Raw genomic sequence first — 18,450 nt, 5'->3', positions numbered from 1 at the left:
TTGTTAAATTCAATAACAAACTCAATAACGCAAATTAGATTTTAATATAATTTAATACGAAATTAATGAACTTATGAAATGTTTCTTTCCATATTGGAATACTATTTTTAAAAAAAAAAAGTGATAAAGTTAAAATTTATATATTTATTTCAATTCGTTCACTACAGTTACGAACAAGGTGGTAGTAAAAGTATATACATACGTAATTATTTATTTTTCAGTTTTTTAATATTGTTTCGAAGTGAAGATGTAGAAAATAAGTTTAACAATGATGATGCATGAATTATATAATTCGGACTATATTTTGGGTACATTTACACGTCTCTCAACGTATAACCGTAAAAATCGTAAGGTTTTCAATTAAGACCCTTCCTCGTGCTAAATTTTTAAACGAATACCGAATTACTTCGACGTGTAAATTTGTACATCAACTAGTATAAAGTGACGCGACATAGAACTAAAAAACTCGACATAAACTGTATATAAAAAAAGTTTTTTTCTTCATTTCTACTTACAACGACAAAAAAAAAAAATTATTCAACAACCAAAACTTAAAAAAAAAAAAATCTTTATTCATTTACAACACAACATATCGAATTAAAGAATTCATTGTATTATAATTATCATTGTATCAAACTAGAACTCATCAATCAATCAATCCAATCAAATTCCAAGATTAACTAACCTTTGATCAACAATCATAATCAATTACGAACAATCAAAAATTTTTATCCTGTTTTAATTAAAACAAATCAAAGTCATCCTTTATTAACAATTTTTTAAAACATCTAAAATTTTTTTGTAAACTTAAGTTACTCATTCAATTTCGATTCATCTAATCAATCATATATATATAAATAATAAATTAATAGAATATAATACCATGACTGAATCATTATTTGATACCAATTTTACTTCAGAAGAAAACCAACCAAAACCAACAACTAACACAAATTCTCAAACTAATTCAAACGCCACTAATTCATCATCTAATCAATCAAATATTGTTAATGGTCATCATGATAATTCAAATAACTCATCATCAAATACAAATTCAAATCAACGAAACAATTCCAAAACATCAGAACAAGATTCAAATGGATATGACCAATCTACTTCATTACCTTCAATTAATGATAATGCTAATGTTGATGCATTAATTAATTATAGAGTATTAGTATCAGCAAAAGAAGCTGGTTGTTTAATTGGTCAAAATGGACAAGTTATTGATTCAATAAGAGGTGAAACAAATACAAAAGCAGGAATTTCAAAATTAACTCCAGGAACTCATGAAAGAATTTTAACAGTAAGTGGTAAATTAGATGATGCTGCAAAAGCTTTAAGTTATTTTGCTCAAGCTTTAATTGGTTCAACAATTGAAACTTATAATTATTTCCCATTAAAACAATTAAGTTCAACTCCTTGTGTTCAGAATGAAACAACAATTTTAAGATTATTAGTTCCAAATAGTCAAATGGGTACATTGATTGGTTCAAAAGGAGCAAGAATTCAACAAATTCAACATAATTTTGGAGTTTCAATGATTGCTTCAAAATCATTTTTACCAGGATCAAATGAAAGATTAGTTGAATTACAAGGTACAGTAAATGATTTATATGATGCTTTTAGAGTTATTTCAAGATGTTTAATTGAAGATTTTTCAAGTAGTGTTGGTACAACTTATTATATTCCAAGAAGTCCTCAATTAACAAGAAAATCAACTGCAACTATAAGTTTTCCAAATGATATGGTTGGAGCATTAATTGGTAAAAATGGTTCAAGAATTCAGGGTGTTAGAAAAGTAAGTGGTGCAATGATTGGTATTAGTGAAGCTACTGATGGTAAAGATGAAAGAGTTTTCACTATAACTGGTACTCAACAAGCTGTTGAAAAAGCAAAAGGTTTATTATATCATAATTTAGAAAGAGAAGAACAAAGAAGAGCAGAATTTAATGAATAAAAAATTTTAGAGACTATTATTCCTTTAAACAGACAAAATTTATTAGTTTATCAATTTTATAAAACTTTGTCACAATATTACCACATTCATTAATCCTTTTTAAAAAATAATTCATCATTTGAGTAAAAACAGAATTCGAGAATAAATTATATAAAATTATCAACTTTTTCATTACTAATCTACCATCTATAACCTTATGTATCAATTTTTTAGTGTATATAAAAAATATAAATATTAATTTTTAACTTCAACGATGTTTAGTTACTACAACAGATTAAATCGAGCTCTATTATGCGATATATTAATACACTTATTATTACCTCTATTTATCCTAATTTACAAACTTTTACTTATTGACTCAGCTAATTTTTCTAAATATAATTGATCAATTTCATCAAATCCATTTAATTCTTCACAATCTAAATCAATAACTCCCCAAATTTTATTATTTTTCAATATGGGTACAACAATTTCACTTTTAGTATCACCATCACATGCTATATGACCAGGAAATTCTTCAACATTAGGAACTAATTGAGTTAATTTTGTAAAAGCACAAGTTCCACATACTCCATTTCCAATTTTAATAGTTTGACATGCTACTTTACCTTGAAATGGTGCTAATACTAATTCATTATTATTATTATTTATGCTTTCATCTATTGTATAAAATCCAGTCCAATTTACTTTTATACCTAAAGAATGATATGAATGCCATAATAATGATGATAAATTTGATAAATTAGTAACCCAATTTTTTGTTTTTAAAGTTTCAAAACTATCAAGAATATGCTGTAGAGTTTCTTCTTTTGTTAATCCTTTTGTATTTGAATAATCTGCATGATATACCATGGTTGGTTGCCAATTATCAATGCAAAATTATTTGATGATACTAGTTGAGTGGTATGTTGGATTACAAATAATAATATTTATAAATGTAAGTAAGTATGGCTTTCTCATAAATTTTCAAATGTGTCTTAGATTAAAAATTATATGCACAGACCCTTAAAAAATGAGTCGCGTTAGGTCTCGTGCTAAATTATGCAGAAACATTTTAATTTAGGTCGTAGAATGTAAATTTTAACGCGTATCGGTTCGGAATTAAGCTACAGTCCATATTATGCAGAATCTAAGGGGAGAAAAATCAAATCGAATAAATCATTCAACCATTATTATTATTCTAAATTCAATTAATCAATTGAGTACCAAAATATTTAAAAAATATTCATGGACGCGTTTGAAAAGTTTCTATTAATAAGAGGTATTCAAAGGGTACAAATAAATAAAAGACAAGAGTCAAATGACGATAAAAACATAGACGACAATAATGAAAGCAACACGAACACTAATACTACCAATGAATCCAATAATGATCCTGCAACTACTACCACCAACAATAATACCAATGCTACAGATAACACAAACACCAACAATACATCTACGAATAATTCAACTCGACCTTCGGGTACAAGAAGATCAGAAGTAATTGTATTAAATGATGATGCTGAAATTTTAAGCCATACGATAAATGGAGTATCAGTACAAAATACGGAAAATAGAACCAGCAGTGGACTAGTTTTTGGTCCAACTGATCACAATGGTCGACCAATTTTTGGTCCATTTAGTCACGATGATCATCATCCTTTTGCTAATCCTATTGAAGCTGACAGTGATGATTTATTTATTGAAGAAGATGAAGATGATGAATATTATGATGAAGATTTTGAAGATGATTTTTATGCTAGTGAAGATGATATGTATGATTATCTAATGAATCATTTCACTCAAATAGTTCAGAATTCAGATGCAAACCTTCGTCATCTTCCTAGTCATCTTCCGAACCTTAGTGATATTCGACGGGTTTATGGGGAAGAGGAGGAGGATGAAGTGGAAAATGAAGAAGAAGAAGATGATGAAGAAATGGGTGAACGTTTAGAAGATTTATTTAATGAAGATGTTGATGAAGAATTTGAGGAAGCAGATGCAGCACCAACGCGAATATTTGGAACAATTGAAATGACTGATGAAAATACTCAACATATTCGAGATATGGAATTTTTATCATCTACTGATGAAGAAAGAGGAATAGTTATAGATGAAGATGATGATTCAGATCCTGATGGATTTTATAATAGTAGAAGAGAAAGCTTTACAACAAATAATACATCTCAAATTAATGAATATGAAAAAAGACTAGATATATCTTTTGAAGATAAAAATTATAGATATTTTGAAAAACCAATTAGTCATATTAAATTAAACTTACCTTCAAAATATAATGTATCAAATTTCATTTTTAATTCAAAACAAAAACCTCATCGAGAAGTAGTAGTGAGATATCCATCAGCAAATATATATCAATTATTGACTTACCCTCCTGCGGCAACTTTTCCTGATAGTATACAAATGTTTTCAGTTGGTTCATTAAATCTTAAAAATTTTGAAAAATCAAAAAGATATAAAAATAATTTATCAACAAATATTATTTATAGAAATCAAAATTTTCTTTTATTAGGTACAAATTCAAAAATTTTAATTTATAAATATGATCCAATTACTAATTTACCATTTACTGAACCTTGTATGGAATTCAACACAAAACCAAGTTATACAACAAATGCTGATAGATTAACTTCAACTTGGCCATATTTTCCTCATACAATAAATTATATAAAATCAGGTGAATTTAATGGAATACAAATAGTATGTGCTTGTATAGATGATGGATTTTTATTGATTTGGGAAGTTGATACTTTATTTCAATATATTACAAATGATAAAAAAATCGACAAAAAAAACAGTCCAAATTTTGATAAAATAATAAAACCAAAATATAAAATTAAATTCAGTGCTTCTTTATGGGGATTAGATTTTAAAGACAATATAATAGTTGCATCAGATAATTCTCAAAGTTGTGTTTTATTGTATTATCATAAAATTGATGAAAAATTTTATCATATTAAAACTCATCAAGTTTTACATAATATTCCAGACGTATCAATCATTAATATGGAAAAAGGATTAGTTCAAGTTTCTTGTGCATCGATATCTGGAGAATTAGTGATATTTGAATTTAAATTCCATCTAATTGATGGTCCCATATGTGTTGAGGAACTAGAATATAATAAGAAAAAACAATTATATTATGTTGATCCTATAGTTGAAACTATGGAAAATCAAGAACAACCAAGATCATCGACATTTTGTGATTATAATCTTAAAAGAGTAAAATTTCTAGAACCAATAGTGATATCACGAACAGTTTTAGGAGAAGACTGCTGGACAGTCAATAAAATTAATTCAAAATGGTTTTTACCAGTAAATTCTTTACAACAAGTATTTGGCAATTCACTGTTAGATGAATGGAAAGAAAATAATAGGATCATAAATGAAAGTTTAGCTTTAGATAACAATCATGATAGTGATGAAGAAATTGAGGGGAAGAAAGAAATAAAGAGTCAAAATTATAATACATTAACTAATTTAGGTAGAGCAACTGATTATCAATTTTTTGAAAGTAGAACAGTTGACTTGTCTGGTTTTAAAAATAAATCTGTTGATATTGCAAAATTTACCAATGTGAATGATGAGTATAGAAGACTTCATAAACAATATATTTCAGAATCTGACAATGTAATTGAGAAAAATAGAGACTTATTAGTGGTTTCAACCGGTAAAAAATTAGGATTGTTTAATGTTCCTTCATTATATTGTAAATGTGCAACTAAAAGTATTTTTAATTACCAAGTTCCAGATGTAGATGAAATTAGTCATTCAAATAGATTATCTATAGTTGCAATAATACCGGAAATTTCATGTGTTTTAGCTGTATCACAATTAGGTTTAATATCGATTATGAGATTATGTACATTTAAAGGGGTTTATGGAATGAGACAAGAATTCGTTTTTCCAAATGTCTCTAAATTACTTTATCCCGAAGGATCACCAGGAGTTAGAACTATTATTGGAATAACTACAAGAAAAAAATTCCAAAATGAAGAAATATACCTGTTGAATGTCATTTATGATGATGGTTTAATACTAGCATACGATTTACTAACATTTGTACGTTCTTAAGTTATATAGATTTGTAATTACTTCAAATTTGCCATTGAAGATTATGCAACTCTTGTTCTATGTTTCAAGAAGAAGTAACTAGTAGATGCTAAGCACCCTAGCACTGGCTAGTTATTTGAGTAAGAAAAGTTCAATTCATCAGTCACGGCACTGAAATGAACATGAATTGTTCCATAACTATTATCGGCTTGATAACTCGTCAATCTTCAAAGTCGTCGTCAAAAACGGAATTAACAACAGTCCAGAAACTTCATCGGGTTTATATGAAATTGCTGTATGAAGTAATACATTGGTTACCAAATTCATTAAATTTATATTCAATTTAAAACCAAATATTATTATTACCCTATTTGGAAATTCAAAATGTTCAGACATTTTTCCGTTTTTTCAAAAGATTCTTAGATTTTGAGTCCAAATTAAGACAACTACCCCAGATTTTCAAGATACGGATAAAAAAACAGATCTCGAGATATTGGAATTAAGATATCATAATTTGAAATGTGGGGAGTCTTTGAAAGGATCAACCAAGAGTACGTTTCTTGATACATTTACAATATCAGATGATAAGGGTTCATTATATATATGACTACAACTAGCATGAGTATTCAAATCTGTAATTTCAATATAATATAAACCAATTTTCAATTCATCAAAATCTCATTATGATTTCATTATATTTAATTTTATCATTCATTTTATCAATAGTCTTATCAGCTCCAACTTTCCCAACTCCTCCGAGTGAAGATGATTTTTACATACCACCACAAGGGTTTGAAAATGCAAAATCCGGAGATATATTGAAGTATAGAAATACACCCAACAAATTAAGAAGTATTTACTTTCCACTTAATGTAGCAAATTCATGGCAGTTGTTAGTGAGATCTGAAGATTCATTTGGAAATCCAAATGCATTTGTTACAACAATCATGGAACCTTATAACGCTGATCCGAACAAAGTGGTCAGTTATCAAACTTATGAAGATAGTGCGCATATAGATTGTTCACCACTGTATGGATTTTTATACGGTGCTTCAATGTCAACATTAGGATCACAAACAGATATGACTCTTATGGTATTAGCTTTGAATAGAGGGTATTATGTTGTTTCACCAGATTATGAAGGTCCCAAATCTGCATTTACAGCAGGAAGACAATCAGGATATGCTACATTGAACTCAATCAGAGCAACATTAAACTCAAAAAATATAACCGGGATTAATACTAACGCTAAATTAGCAATGTGGGGTTATTCTGGTGGTTCATTAGCAAGTGGATGGGCTACAGCTTTATTACCAACTTATGCGCCAGAACTTGAGAGAAGTGTCATTGGTACAGCATTAGGTGGGTTTTTCTCAAATGTCACAGCTCTTTTAGATCATTCAGATGCGGGATTAGTTAGTGGTTTAATTCCTAATACATTAAATGGTTTAAGTAACGAATATCCGAATATAACTCAAATTCTACGTGATAATCTGGATCCAAATCAGGCTGATCTTTTGAAAGCAGCAAAAGATCAATGTGTTGTTTTATCAGCCTTAAGAAATTTAGGTGAAAATTATTTTACTGGCAAAGATCCTTATTTCCCAAATGGATATGATGTACTAAAGGTGCCTGAAGTTAATGCTGTGCTTCAAGAAAACAATCTCGTGGAATTAGACGCTACAAAATATCTTCCCTCAACTCCTATTTTTATCTATCATGGAACATTAGATCAAGTTCTTCCTATAAGAGATTCTTTACAAACATATAAACAATGGTGTGACGCAGGTGTTAATTCCGTTGAGTTTGCGGAGGATTTATTGAATGGACATCTTACTGAGTATATCATTGGTGCTCCAGCAGCTTGGACGTGGCTCGAAAAAAGATTTGATGGTGTACCTCCAGTTCAAGGCTGCTCACATACAACAAGACTAGAAAATTTGTTATATCCTAATATTTCACAGGCCACTTCTGATTATTTCGATGGTTTAGTTGATGCTGTATCTTTTGCTAAGATTGGTTATCAGGGATTGGCGTCGGATAATGTTTCTACATCTTCCTTTGGTAGTCTTTTGAGCGGACTTGGTACTTTGTTGGCTGGATAAGTTTAGAGTATATATTACAGTATTCATAAAATGCCTTTCATTAATTATTTTTAGATTCTCTCTCTATTATTCATTGCAAATCTTTTATTACCTTTTAATCGTCATGTATACCTCATGTTTAGACAATATATAATAAACGTTTTAAGTTTGACCTAAGTAAACATTTCGGAATTGGCATACAGCCGAGTTTTTATGAAACTATAATTTTAAAAATTAGGTTAAGCGACTAAACTTTCGCGAAGTTTGAGGCTAATGAACATTTGCGTTTTCGTGCCGATAAATTGTAAAAATGTCAAGTTCCTCAGTATTCAGGTTAAGTTATGACTCAAACAATTTAACAATTACATATGATAAGAACAATTTTTGAATTTCGTCAAAACCTTAGGCCTCGTGTCAGGTACATTTAAGAGAGCTTGTTATGTTTAATTGCCAAACAGGTTATAAAATGATTTTGTTTATCAACTGCATGAATTCCAATTGCAACTTTTTTTACTCAAATTAGAAATATGCAAACAACATAAATGTGTTCCTTAGAACACAAAATCGTAATTTAATGTCAAGATTTACTAGATTTACTCCAATCGTTACCAGATTTAGATTTTGAATTGGGCGGAAAATCATTACTTGAAACCAATACGGTAAACAAAGAACGCAAATAAGAACGAAACAATATGGTAAACAAAGAATGCAAATAAGAACGAAACAACATGAACAATGTCAGTTTTTAGCATCACATGCAAATGTATCAGTTGAAATGGGTTCATATAAATCAGGGACTGCTCCCTAACAGTTATCACGATTGAAGAACTATTAAATCCATAAATTTTGTATCATGAGATCATTTGTCTTGATATATTCACTCATTATTTCAATAGTATTAGCAGCTCCAACAACACCAGTTTTACCAAGTGAAGATGAATTCTATACGCCTCCAATAGGATTCGAAAGTGCAGAATTAGGATCTATTTTGAAGTTTAGAAATACACCAAACAAAATCAGAAGCATTATTTTTCCAATTAACCTTAAAAATTCATGGCAATTATTGGTTAGATCTGAAGACTCATTTGGTAATCCAAATACATTTGTTACAACAGTTATGGAGCCTTATAATGCTGATCCAAATAAAGTCATTAGTTATCAAACTTTTGAAGATAGTGCCAATATAGATTGCTCTCCACTGTATGGGGTTTTATATGGAGCTTCAATGACGACAATTGCTACTCAAATAGATATGACCTTCATGACCTTAGCATTAAATAGAGGCTATTTTGTAGTTTCACCAGATTATGAGGGTCCTAAATCTACATTTACCGTTGGAAGACAATCAGGATATGCTACCTTGAATTCAATTAGGGCTTTTTTAAACTCAAAAAATATTACTGGAATTGAACCTGATGCTAAAGTTGCAATGTGGGGCTATTCAGGAGGTTCTTTAGCTAGCGGTTGGGCAACTACATTTTTACCAAAATATGCGCCTGAGCTTGAAAAAAATGTTATTGGTACAGCACTAGGTGGATTTGTCACTAACATTACAGCGACAGCCGAAGCAGTTGATGGTGGTCTAGCTGCTGGGTTAATACCGGTAGCATTAACTGGATTAACCAATGAGTATACAGAAGCTTCAAATTTTTTGACTGATAATGTTGATCCAGATCAAATAGATAAAGTTACAACAGCCAAAGAAATTTGTTTAGGTGAGGCAGTTATAGACTTTTTTGGTGATAATATTTTAACGGGGGAGAAACCAATGTTTCCAAAAGGATTTAAATTATTAAATTTACCAGAAATAAATGCAATAGTTCACGAAAATAATTTGGTTGAATTAGATCCTCAAGAATACTTACCGATAACACCAGTTTTTATATATCACGGTACTTTGGATCAAATCGTACCGATCAAAAGCTCTTTACGAACTTTTAATCAATGGTGTGACGCAGGCGTCAAATCGGTTGAATTTGCAGAAGATTTATTGAATGGTCATATTACAGAAACTTTGATTGGAGCTCCAGCCGCTTGGACTTGGATCGAAGATAGATTTGCAGGGAAACCACCAGTAGATGGATGTTCACATACTACTAGGTTGGAAAATTTATTCTATCCAAATATTTCACAAGCCACTTATGACTACTTTGATGGTTTAATTGATGCTGTTTCATTCGCAAAAATTGGTTATCAAGGTTTAGAATCAGATAATATTTCAAGCTCTGCATTTTACAGCTTTTTAAGTGATATTAGTGCTTTTTTAGACTGAATAAGTAGTTTATTAAGAGCAGTGAATTAAAATAATTTATTTTTTAAGAAAGTCGTGATTTCTCTTCATGTTATCTTTTGCAACTCATTCCAAGTTTTACAAAGTACATATGTAAAATATATTTCAAATGGTTTGGAAGTTAGTAACCTTAAAGGCGAAGAGTCTTAAAAAAATGCTCATCAACATTTTTCACGACTTAAAATCTAGTCGTATACAAGGGAAATGTAAAAACATGTAATGTAAAAGTATGTAAGCTTTATTCACGAGAATGCATTATTAAATTGATCACTAATGCTGTAGGATGAACTTTTTCAGCAATCATATTGAAGCAGGTCCAAATAAATTTTGACAAAAACCCTCAATACTAAGTATCATGAAATTTTTCACATCCGTTTCAAACGAGTAAAAGGCGAGTTTTAAATAAGTGAAAGATCCTTTATATTAAACAAATCTTAAGATAATCCTCGATCTAAAGGTGTAAGATAAAGTACCTTTTTTACTTGAAATAAAATTTTCCTATTAAAAATTCATAAGACTAGGAAATTAAAAGAAAAAAATAAACGGTTCACAACTCAAATCGTTAGTTTAAGATTTGTGTTTCAAATTTTTGCAAAATAACATTTGCATTGAGAAATTGAAAAAAAATATAAGATAACACTAGTCAAAACAAAATTAGTTGAAGTTATTATAAAAGATATTATGAATTTTAGAAAGTGGAAGTTCCACCATTTCAGTTTTGTTTAAAAATGTTTCAGGCATTTAAGAATCTATATAAACCAAAAGTTTTCCCCAGTCTTTTTGAGCTAGAGTTTGCATGACCTAAAGAAGTTAAGACTAAAATTTTTCGTCATGAGAATAGTTTTTTTAGTCATCTCCGTTATCTTATCAATAGTCACAGCAAGTTCTGTAACACTAATTAAACCAAGCGAAGATGATTTTTATACACCACCAATAGGATTTGAAAATGCAGAAGTTGGAGATATATTGAAATTTAGAGAAACACCTAGTCAAATTAAATTTATACTTTTCCCGCTTAATATCAAAAACTCATGGCAATTGTTAGTAAGATCTGAAGACTCATTCGGAAATCCAAATGCAATTGTTACTACAGTCATGGAACCTCATAATGCTGATCCAAACAAAGTTTTAAGTTATCAAACATTTCAAGATAGTACAGACATAAATTGTTCTCCACTGTATGCTTTCTTATATGGTTCTTCAATATCAACAATTTCAATACAAGTGGACGTTACCCTAATGACACTAGCATTAAATAGAGGTTACTATGTTGTTTCACCAGATTATGAAGGTCCTAAATCCACATTTATGGCTGGTAGACAATCTGGTCAAGCTACTTTAAATTCAATTAGAGCTATCTTGAATTCAAAAGATATTACTGGAATTGAACCCGATGCGAAAGTTGCAATATGGGGTTATTCAGGTGGTGCTGTAGCTAGTGGTTGGGCAACAACTTTATTGCCAACTTATGCACCAGAGCTTGAGAAAAATGTGATTGGCACAGCACTAGGTGGAGTTGTTACCAATATTACAGACTATATGCGAGTTGTCGATGGTAACATAGGTGCTGGATTAATTCCCGTTGGATTAATTGGATTGACAAATGAATATGAAAATGCTTCTTATTTATTATCAGAGCATGTCGACCCCAAACAGGCTTATAAGCTTGAAAAGGCAAGAGAAGGTTGCTTGCTTGGATCAATTATTCAATTTTTTGGAAATAATATTTTGACAGGTAAGAACCGAATGTTTCCAATTGGAACTGACCTACTTAGAATACCAGAATTAAGCACGATTATTAAAAATAATAACTTAGTGGATTTAGATACCAATGAACACTTTCCAAAAACTCCGGTATTTATGTATCACGGTACATTAGATTTGTTTGTACCAATTGGGGATACATTAAAGACTTATCGACAATGGTGTGAAGCCGGATCCCCTTCAATTGAATTTGCTGAAGATTTAGTGAATGGTCATTTAACTGAAGCAATAATTGGTGCGCCAGCTGCTTGGACTTGGTTAGAAAGTAGATTCGATGGTGTACCACCAATTGACGGTTGTTCACGTACGAAAAGATTAAAAAATCTATTATATCCAAATATATCTCAAGCCACACTTGATTACTTTGGTGGTTTTATTGATGCTGTTACATTTGCTAAAATTGGGTATCAAGGTCTTGAATCAGATAATATAACTAGCTCCGCATTTGAAAGATTATTGGGTGATCTTGGTAAATTTTTTGGTAAAAGAGCGAGTATTTAGGTTTAAGTAAATTTAATAATTCTGAGGCAACTTCGTAATAAATTTTTTTTACTTTCGTTTTAGGTGGTATGATGTAAGAGATTAAGTGGCGTTCTTGTAACAAACACGATTCATCGATTTTTATTCTCAGCGAGTCAAAACAACATTTGAAACCTTGTTTTCTTATTTTCTTTTTTTATTCAATAACGGTATCTTTTTGACAGGCTCGAGTTTCTTAATTATGTGGAGATAGTTCATTAAATTTATTAGCAAGTAGAATTAATAAAGCATAATATATTTTAGCTTGGTTTCGATGTTGAACTGAGTATTGATAAAAATTAACACATGTTGATTTTTGATGAATTTCCTCCAATATTTTGCTCTTTAAAGAAAAAATGAAAGTTTATTTGTTAATGTAACAAATGATAGAGAGATACATTCTGTCTTTTGAGTAAATATTCTAATGTAAATAACTGAGAATCTCATTCTCTTTTGGTTTGAAGCCTTTTCTTGATCCTTGTGCACTTGAACTTTCAATTGGGTTCTCCGCAAAATACTCTTCACAATCTTTGTATTTCTCTATCATCTGTGACATTGGCAAAAACCTTTTAAATCGGTTCTTTGCAAAACATTCTTCATAATTTTGGTCAACTCTCAATTTCCTTAGTTTGATTAATCTTATTTAAAATCACTTTCTTTGAATATTCTGTGGACGGATGGAGAAGTTATGAATATTTTTCAATGACTTATGCATGATACGTTGTCTTTTAGGTATGATTGCATGATTATCTTTTACTTTTAAGTTTGATGGTATTTCCCTTATAATGTAATGCTAGTTTGTTATTGTAGATGATTTCTTTGTTTCTTAATTCGGAATTCGTTGATTAAATTTTTGTTGGATGCCCTGAGAGCAAAAGTCTCTTTTTTGACTTTCTTTAATGAAATGGTTTAGTCTCTCCTCAATGTTTTGCTTTCTTTTACATTTTGTAAATTAATAGATGATGAAATATTGTCTCTTTTCTTTGTTTAATTTTTGTTACATCCATTAAAAGTTAAATAATTCGTCTGATGAGCCAAACGATCCAGAGATTTTCGTGTAGATGTAGTTCTATTCTGTTAAACACTTTCCCACGTATAGGACTTTGAACAACTTTGCTCTTAGATATAACTAAAAACTATATAGATATGAAGATTTTGATATCATCTTGTGATTTGTGGACTCACACCGACGCAATCGGAATTCACCGATCAGCAAATTTGCTCTAACATTTTGCCGGTAAATGTTTTTTAAAAAGTTTATAACCTGTTGTGTAATTTCAGTTCTTCTTAATAGGGGATTGGAATTCTCTTCTAAAGTCCTCAGTGACTTTAGTAGAGACCGAAACTGAGTTCGAGTCTAAGTATGAAACATCATATTGAGCTTGATTTAAACTAAACTAAAACTAACTAAAAGAAAAAGAATCATGAAAATATTCAAGATCTTTTTTCCAATATAAATCTATAAAATTATTCGCAACAAGCTTGTATCACAAAACAAGCTATGTCAGACAAATTAGTTGTTTTATACAACATCTGCCTCCACTAAAATAGATCTCCTTTTCATAAGCGAACCTTTAAACAATTTCTCTATTTCATCAAGTCTTTATTCACGTGCTCTTTCACAATGTTGTTTTCAATTACATGACCCAACAACTCTTTAACATTAAATGACATTCATGACCATGCTCTTTGTACTGTTCCATAAGTTCATTCGTTAACCCAATCAATTAATTTAGCAATACCATGTATCTTGTATTTTTCATCTAGTTCGACAGCATCATTTTATTAAGTTCTCTCTGCTAAACCAACGATAGCAGAACTTTCCACAACTTATTTTAAATAATTGCATCTTTTGTCATTCCAAGAACTTTTCCAAGTTCAACATAATTTCAACCAGATTCTTTAATTTATATAAATGCTGTTTTATACCCAATAAAACCAAATCCTTGAACTTATTCAAATGGATTTTCATTCCAAATGAAATCTTTTTGCACTTATCTGAATGATCCTTTACTCAAAAGTTCTTTAAATATATCACAAATCTAAATATATCACGAATCTCACCCACTTCATATACGACTTCAACTTTTCCAAGCTTAAGAACTCCAACGATTCTTCGTCTAAATCTGATATACTTTGTACCAATAACATCAACTAATATTGTTGCAAGGAGTGTAGTGATTCTAAACCCATTTACAAACGTATATTTAAACTTTTCTTTCTCAGCAAAATCATCAAAATATATCTTTCTGTGCTAACTTCAATGCACCAGTATCAATTTCATTTTCAGTTCTTGTAAGTAACGAACCATCGACTTCTTCCTTAACTAATAAACTAATCTCATAATGTCTTTCTCACTTCCTTAATCAATGAACAGATTTCATAAACAGCAATTATCAATAACTATTACTTATAACATCAGCAACTTACATAATCCAAATGAATCCGATCAATTTACATAATTCAAATAAATCCGATCAGCTATATCCTAAAAATCGGCATTTATTCCATGTTCCTGACTTAATCTGGGCGTAGCAGCCACTATCTTTAATCTTAATATTCTAAACCATAGACCTACTTCATTTTCTTCACTTATACAGCATTCTTATTTTCTTCACTTATTCAGCATTCTTCAAATGTCTTTTTAGCCACCACACTATCTTCTATATGATGATCCTCATTCTTGTACCATTTATTGTTTTCGTATCCAAAATTCCCAATATAGCAAATACACTTTTTCCTACAATATAGCTAATACACTTTTTCTTACAATATAGCTAATACAACTTTTTCTTCCAATACAGCTGAAACAACTTTTTACCATCATCATCTAATGTAATCTGATAAAATCCCAAACACAATTCTATAGATGAATGACATCTATATCCAGCCACCTTTTTAAATATCAGCTCCACGATCAGCATTAATGTGTTTTTTCAAAACCAATAAACTCTATAACTAATGATTGACTTCATCCTAATAATTACGTATTGTGTTCCTTTAAAAATAACACTAAACGTAAGGTCTACCTCTTAATCAACTCAATGTCATATAAATTTTAAACATACCGTTTCAATCTTTCCATCTTATACTATTTCTGATATTGTATTCAAAGATTGACTTTTATTTCACCTTTATTTTCACAGATCTCGACCATAATTTACTTTTACCAGTTCATTTAAATCATCAGCTTTCACATTGGTAACTGTAAACTTCAAACTTCCATGATTTACCTAATTGTCGATAAATAATAATTTGTAAATTTATAACTCCTAAATTTACCTGATTCCTGATAATCTCAACATTACGTATTTCATCTAACTCTTAATGATCTCAATATACTTCTTGTTTCTCTTGATAATCTCCATACACTTCTTGTTCTACTTCAAAAAATCACGGCAACCCTTCAACCGTCTCCAAACCATCAAAGCGGCAGCCACAACGAATGTTCCTGTCTTTAACTCCTCCAACTTTCTTCATTCCTCTCATTGATACTGAAACTACCAGTTTCAATATTCACCTAAAACTAACAATTCACAAGTTCTACCTATTCTGTTTCACAGATAATAACACTCGGAAAATCTCCTTGCAATTGCTCAACCATTACATATAACTGCAACAATTTCTTTAATATTTGATTCATTCTCTAGATCAAATCTTCTGGGTCCGAACCAATGCCTGGTTCATCTACTTGGACTTTAACCAATTATCCTATTTAGTTCTCTCCTAGAACTAAATCTGCTAGTAACCTTGTCTAAACTTTATCCGGGTTCATAATTGGACCTGAACCAATCATGATATTAACTTTGTCTAAACTTCATCCGGGTTCATGATTGGACCTAAACCAATCATGATATTTAGCTTCTTCCTGAACCAAATCTGCGAGTCTTGTTTAATTCTTAACCTGAATCTAAACCTTCTTTACCAATTCCAATCATTGAAACTTTCCTAGTTTCCTCTGATTCTTCCATGTTCTATATTTAATTCCTTCCTGGAGTTAAATCTGCGAGTATCTTTGTTTGATGCTTGACCTAACCAAACCTATATACCATTTCCATGTCACTCTCGGATTTCCTATCCTAACTATGACTTGATCAGCTTCTCCTGACCACCTGAATCGTATTTTACGATTCATCTAGAATACCTAATGGATCAACCCTTGAAATTTACCAAATTTCCAGCGGATACTTTTTCCATTCATCTAAAATACCTATCGGATCAACCCTTGAAATTTACCAAATTTCCAGCGGATACTTTTTCCTGCCACTCTCAGATTCCACATCTTAACTATGGCTTGATCAGCTTCTTCACTGACCACCTGAATTATTTCCTACGATTTATGGTATTAGATAAACCAAATAATCCATCTACTCATGCTGCTGGCTTTACCATCGCCTTGATGTACCTAATGCTGTTGACTTTACCTTAAACCAACCTCTGCTACAACATGATCGTTTATATTAACGTCCTCGGTGAGGACGGCTTTAACTAAAAGCATCTTTCACAGGGCTCATTCTCCTAGAACCTTCACCATTTCTTTTAATACTTTCATGTGCAAGATTAAAGCTTTCGTATCGCAAATTCAACACGAAAAGCAACCTCCATTTGCTATCAACTGATCCTTGTAATTTCTCATCATTTGATCATCAATTAATTTGTAAACATCTAATATCAAATGGTTAATCTTATTCTCAACCTCTACCAAGACCATTCCAGAAACAACATTCATTTTCAATTCTTTATTCTTTGTTTCAAAAACACTTTACCTTGCCCTTCAAATAATTTTGTCCATATATCTCCAATGTAGCATTATTACGATAACAATGTCTTTTACCATCAAACTCTCAGCGTCCTGAAAACTAATGTAAAAACCTTTTCATCTCTATTATTTGTTGGAGGACAACTATTTGTAAGCACTAACTTCCTCTTTCAAATCTTATGTTGTAACTGCAGCAAAAGCTTCTCAACTAGCTTCATCTAAATCAGCAATAGCACTTGCACCTGTACCAATAGTTTCTATTCCTGAATTATCATCCGAATTTATACCATCTGGAATACAACCTGACATGGCTCCAATATTTAACTCCAAATTATTTCTTGAGCCATGTACCATCCACTTGTTAAAATGAAGGTTCTATATCAAAGTAGTTCTCTACTACTTCTCCATCTGATGACGATAGTTACTGACTAACTATCTCCAGACTTCCCCTAAAAAAAAATTTTCGACCAAATTTACAATTTAAACGACGTTACCAAATGTTGTGTAATTTCAGTTCTTCTTAATAGGGGATTGGAATTCTCTTCTAAAGTCCTCAGTGACTTTAGTCGAGACCGAAACTGAGTTCGTAGTCTAAGTATGAAACATCATATTGAGCTTGATTTAAACTAAACTAAAACTAACTAAAAGAAAAAGAATCATGAAAATATTCAAGATCTTTTTTCCAATATAAATCTATAAAATTATTCGCAACAAGCTTGTATCACAAAACAAGCTATGTCAGACAAATTAGTTGTTTTATACAACATAACCAAGAAGTAGGGCGTGTGGCGTAGTTGGTAGCGCGTTTGCCTTGCAAGCAAAAGGTCATGAGTTCGATTCTCATCTCGTCCAAATAACAATTCAAAAAGTTGATTTGCAACCAACTTTATTTTTTGCATTTTTCATAGCCATGATATGTATAATATTAAGTGTTCAACTATAAGAAGAATATTAAGTGTTCAACTATAAGACTATAAGAAGCTACTTACTTTGTTTTTAGCTCCACTCCCATTAAGTT

At 30.6% G+C, this 18,450-nt stretch overlaps 6 protein-coding genes across 6 annotated transcripts; 5 read left to right on the top strand and 1 right to left on the bottom strand. All coding sequences in view use genetic code 12, as the record gives it.

The window, feature by feature from the left end:
* Positions 1–883: 883 nt before the first annotated feature.
* Positions 884–1,960, top strand: KGF55_002992 (uncharacterized protein; the record flags this gene model as incomplete). The annotated part of the gene is made up of 1 exon (XM_051757736.1): positions 884–1,960. The coding sequence occupies one exon, from the start codon at positions 884–886 to the stop codon at positions 1,958–1,960; it is 1,077 nt and encodes a 358-aa protein (XP_051614433.1).
* Positions 1,961–2,296: 336 nt separating this feature from the next.
* KGF55_002991 (L-methionine (R)-S-oxide reductase) lies at positions 2,297–2,812 on the bottom strand (the record flags this gene model as incomplete). The annotated part of the gene is made up of 1 exon (XM_051757735.1): positions 2,297–2,812. The coding sequence occupies one exon, from the start codon at positions 2,810–2,812 to the stop codon at positions 2,297–2,299; it is 516 nt and encodes a 171-aa protein (XP_051614432.1).
* A 375-nt stretch (positions 2,813–3,187) lies between these two features.
* Positions 3,188–6,037, top strand: KGF55_002990 (uncharacterized protein; the record flags this gene model as incomplete). Its single annotated transcript, XM_051757734.1, has 1 exon — positions 3,188–6,037. The coding sequence occupies one exon, from the start codon at positions 3,188–3,190 to the stop codon at positions 6,035–6,037; it is 2,850 nt and encodes a 949-aa protein (XP_051614431.1).
* A 662-nt stretch (positions 6,038–6,699) lies between these two features.
* Positions 6,700–8,121, top strand: KGF55_002989 (uncharacterized protein; the record flags this gene model as incomplete). The annotated part of the gene is made up of 1 exon (XM_051757733.1): positions 6,700–8,121. One exon carries the CDS (start codon positions 6,700–6,702, stop codon positions 8,119–8,121), a length of 1,422 nt encoding a protein of 473 aa, XP_051614430.1.
* Positions 8,122–8,953: 832 nt separating this feature from the next.
* On the top strand, positions 8,954–10,372 carry KGF55_002988 (lipase family protein; the record flags this gene model as incomplete). Its single annotated transcript, XM_051757732.1, has 1 exon — positions 8,954–10,372. One exon carries the CDS (start codon positions 8,954–8,956, stop codon positions 10,370–10,372), a length of 1,419 nt encoding a protein of 472 aa, XP_051614429.1.
* An 849-nt stretch (positions 10,373–11,221) lies between these two features.
* On the top strand, positions 11,222–12,655 carry KGF55_002987 (uncharacterized protein; the record flags this gene model as incomplete). The annotated part of the gene is made up of 1 exon (XM_051757731.1): positions 11,222–12,655. The coding sequence occupies one exon, from the start codon at positions 11,222–11,224 to the stop codon at positions 12,653–12,655; it is 1,434 nt and encodes a 477-aa protein (XP_051614428.1).
* Positions 12,656–18,450: the final 5,795 nt, after the last annotated feature.

Source organism: Candida pseudojiufengensis, assembly GCF_024610245.1.
Source record: "Candida pseudojiufengensis strain CBS 10847 chromosome Unknown scaffold4, whole genome shotgun sequence".
Taxonomy (NCBI): Eukaryota; Fungi; Ascomycota; class Pichiomycetes; order Serinales; family Debaryomycetaceae; genus Lodderomyces; species Lodderomyces pseudojiufengensis.
Note: the sequence above shows the minus strand (reverse complement) of the source record. Positions and strands in the feature narration are given on the sequence as shown.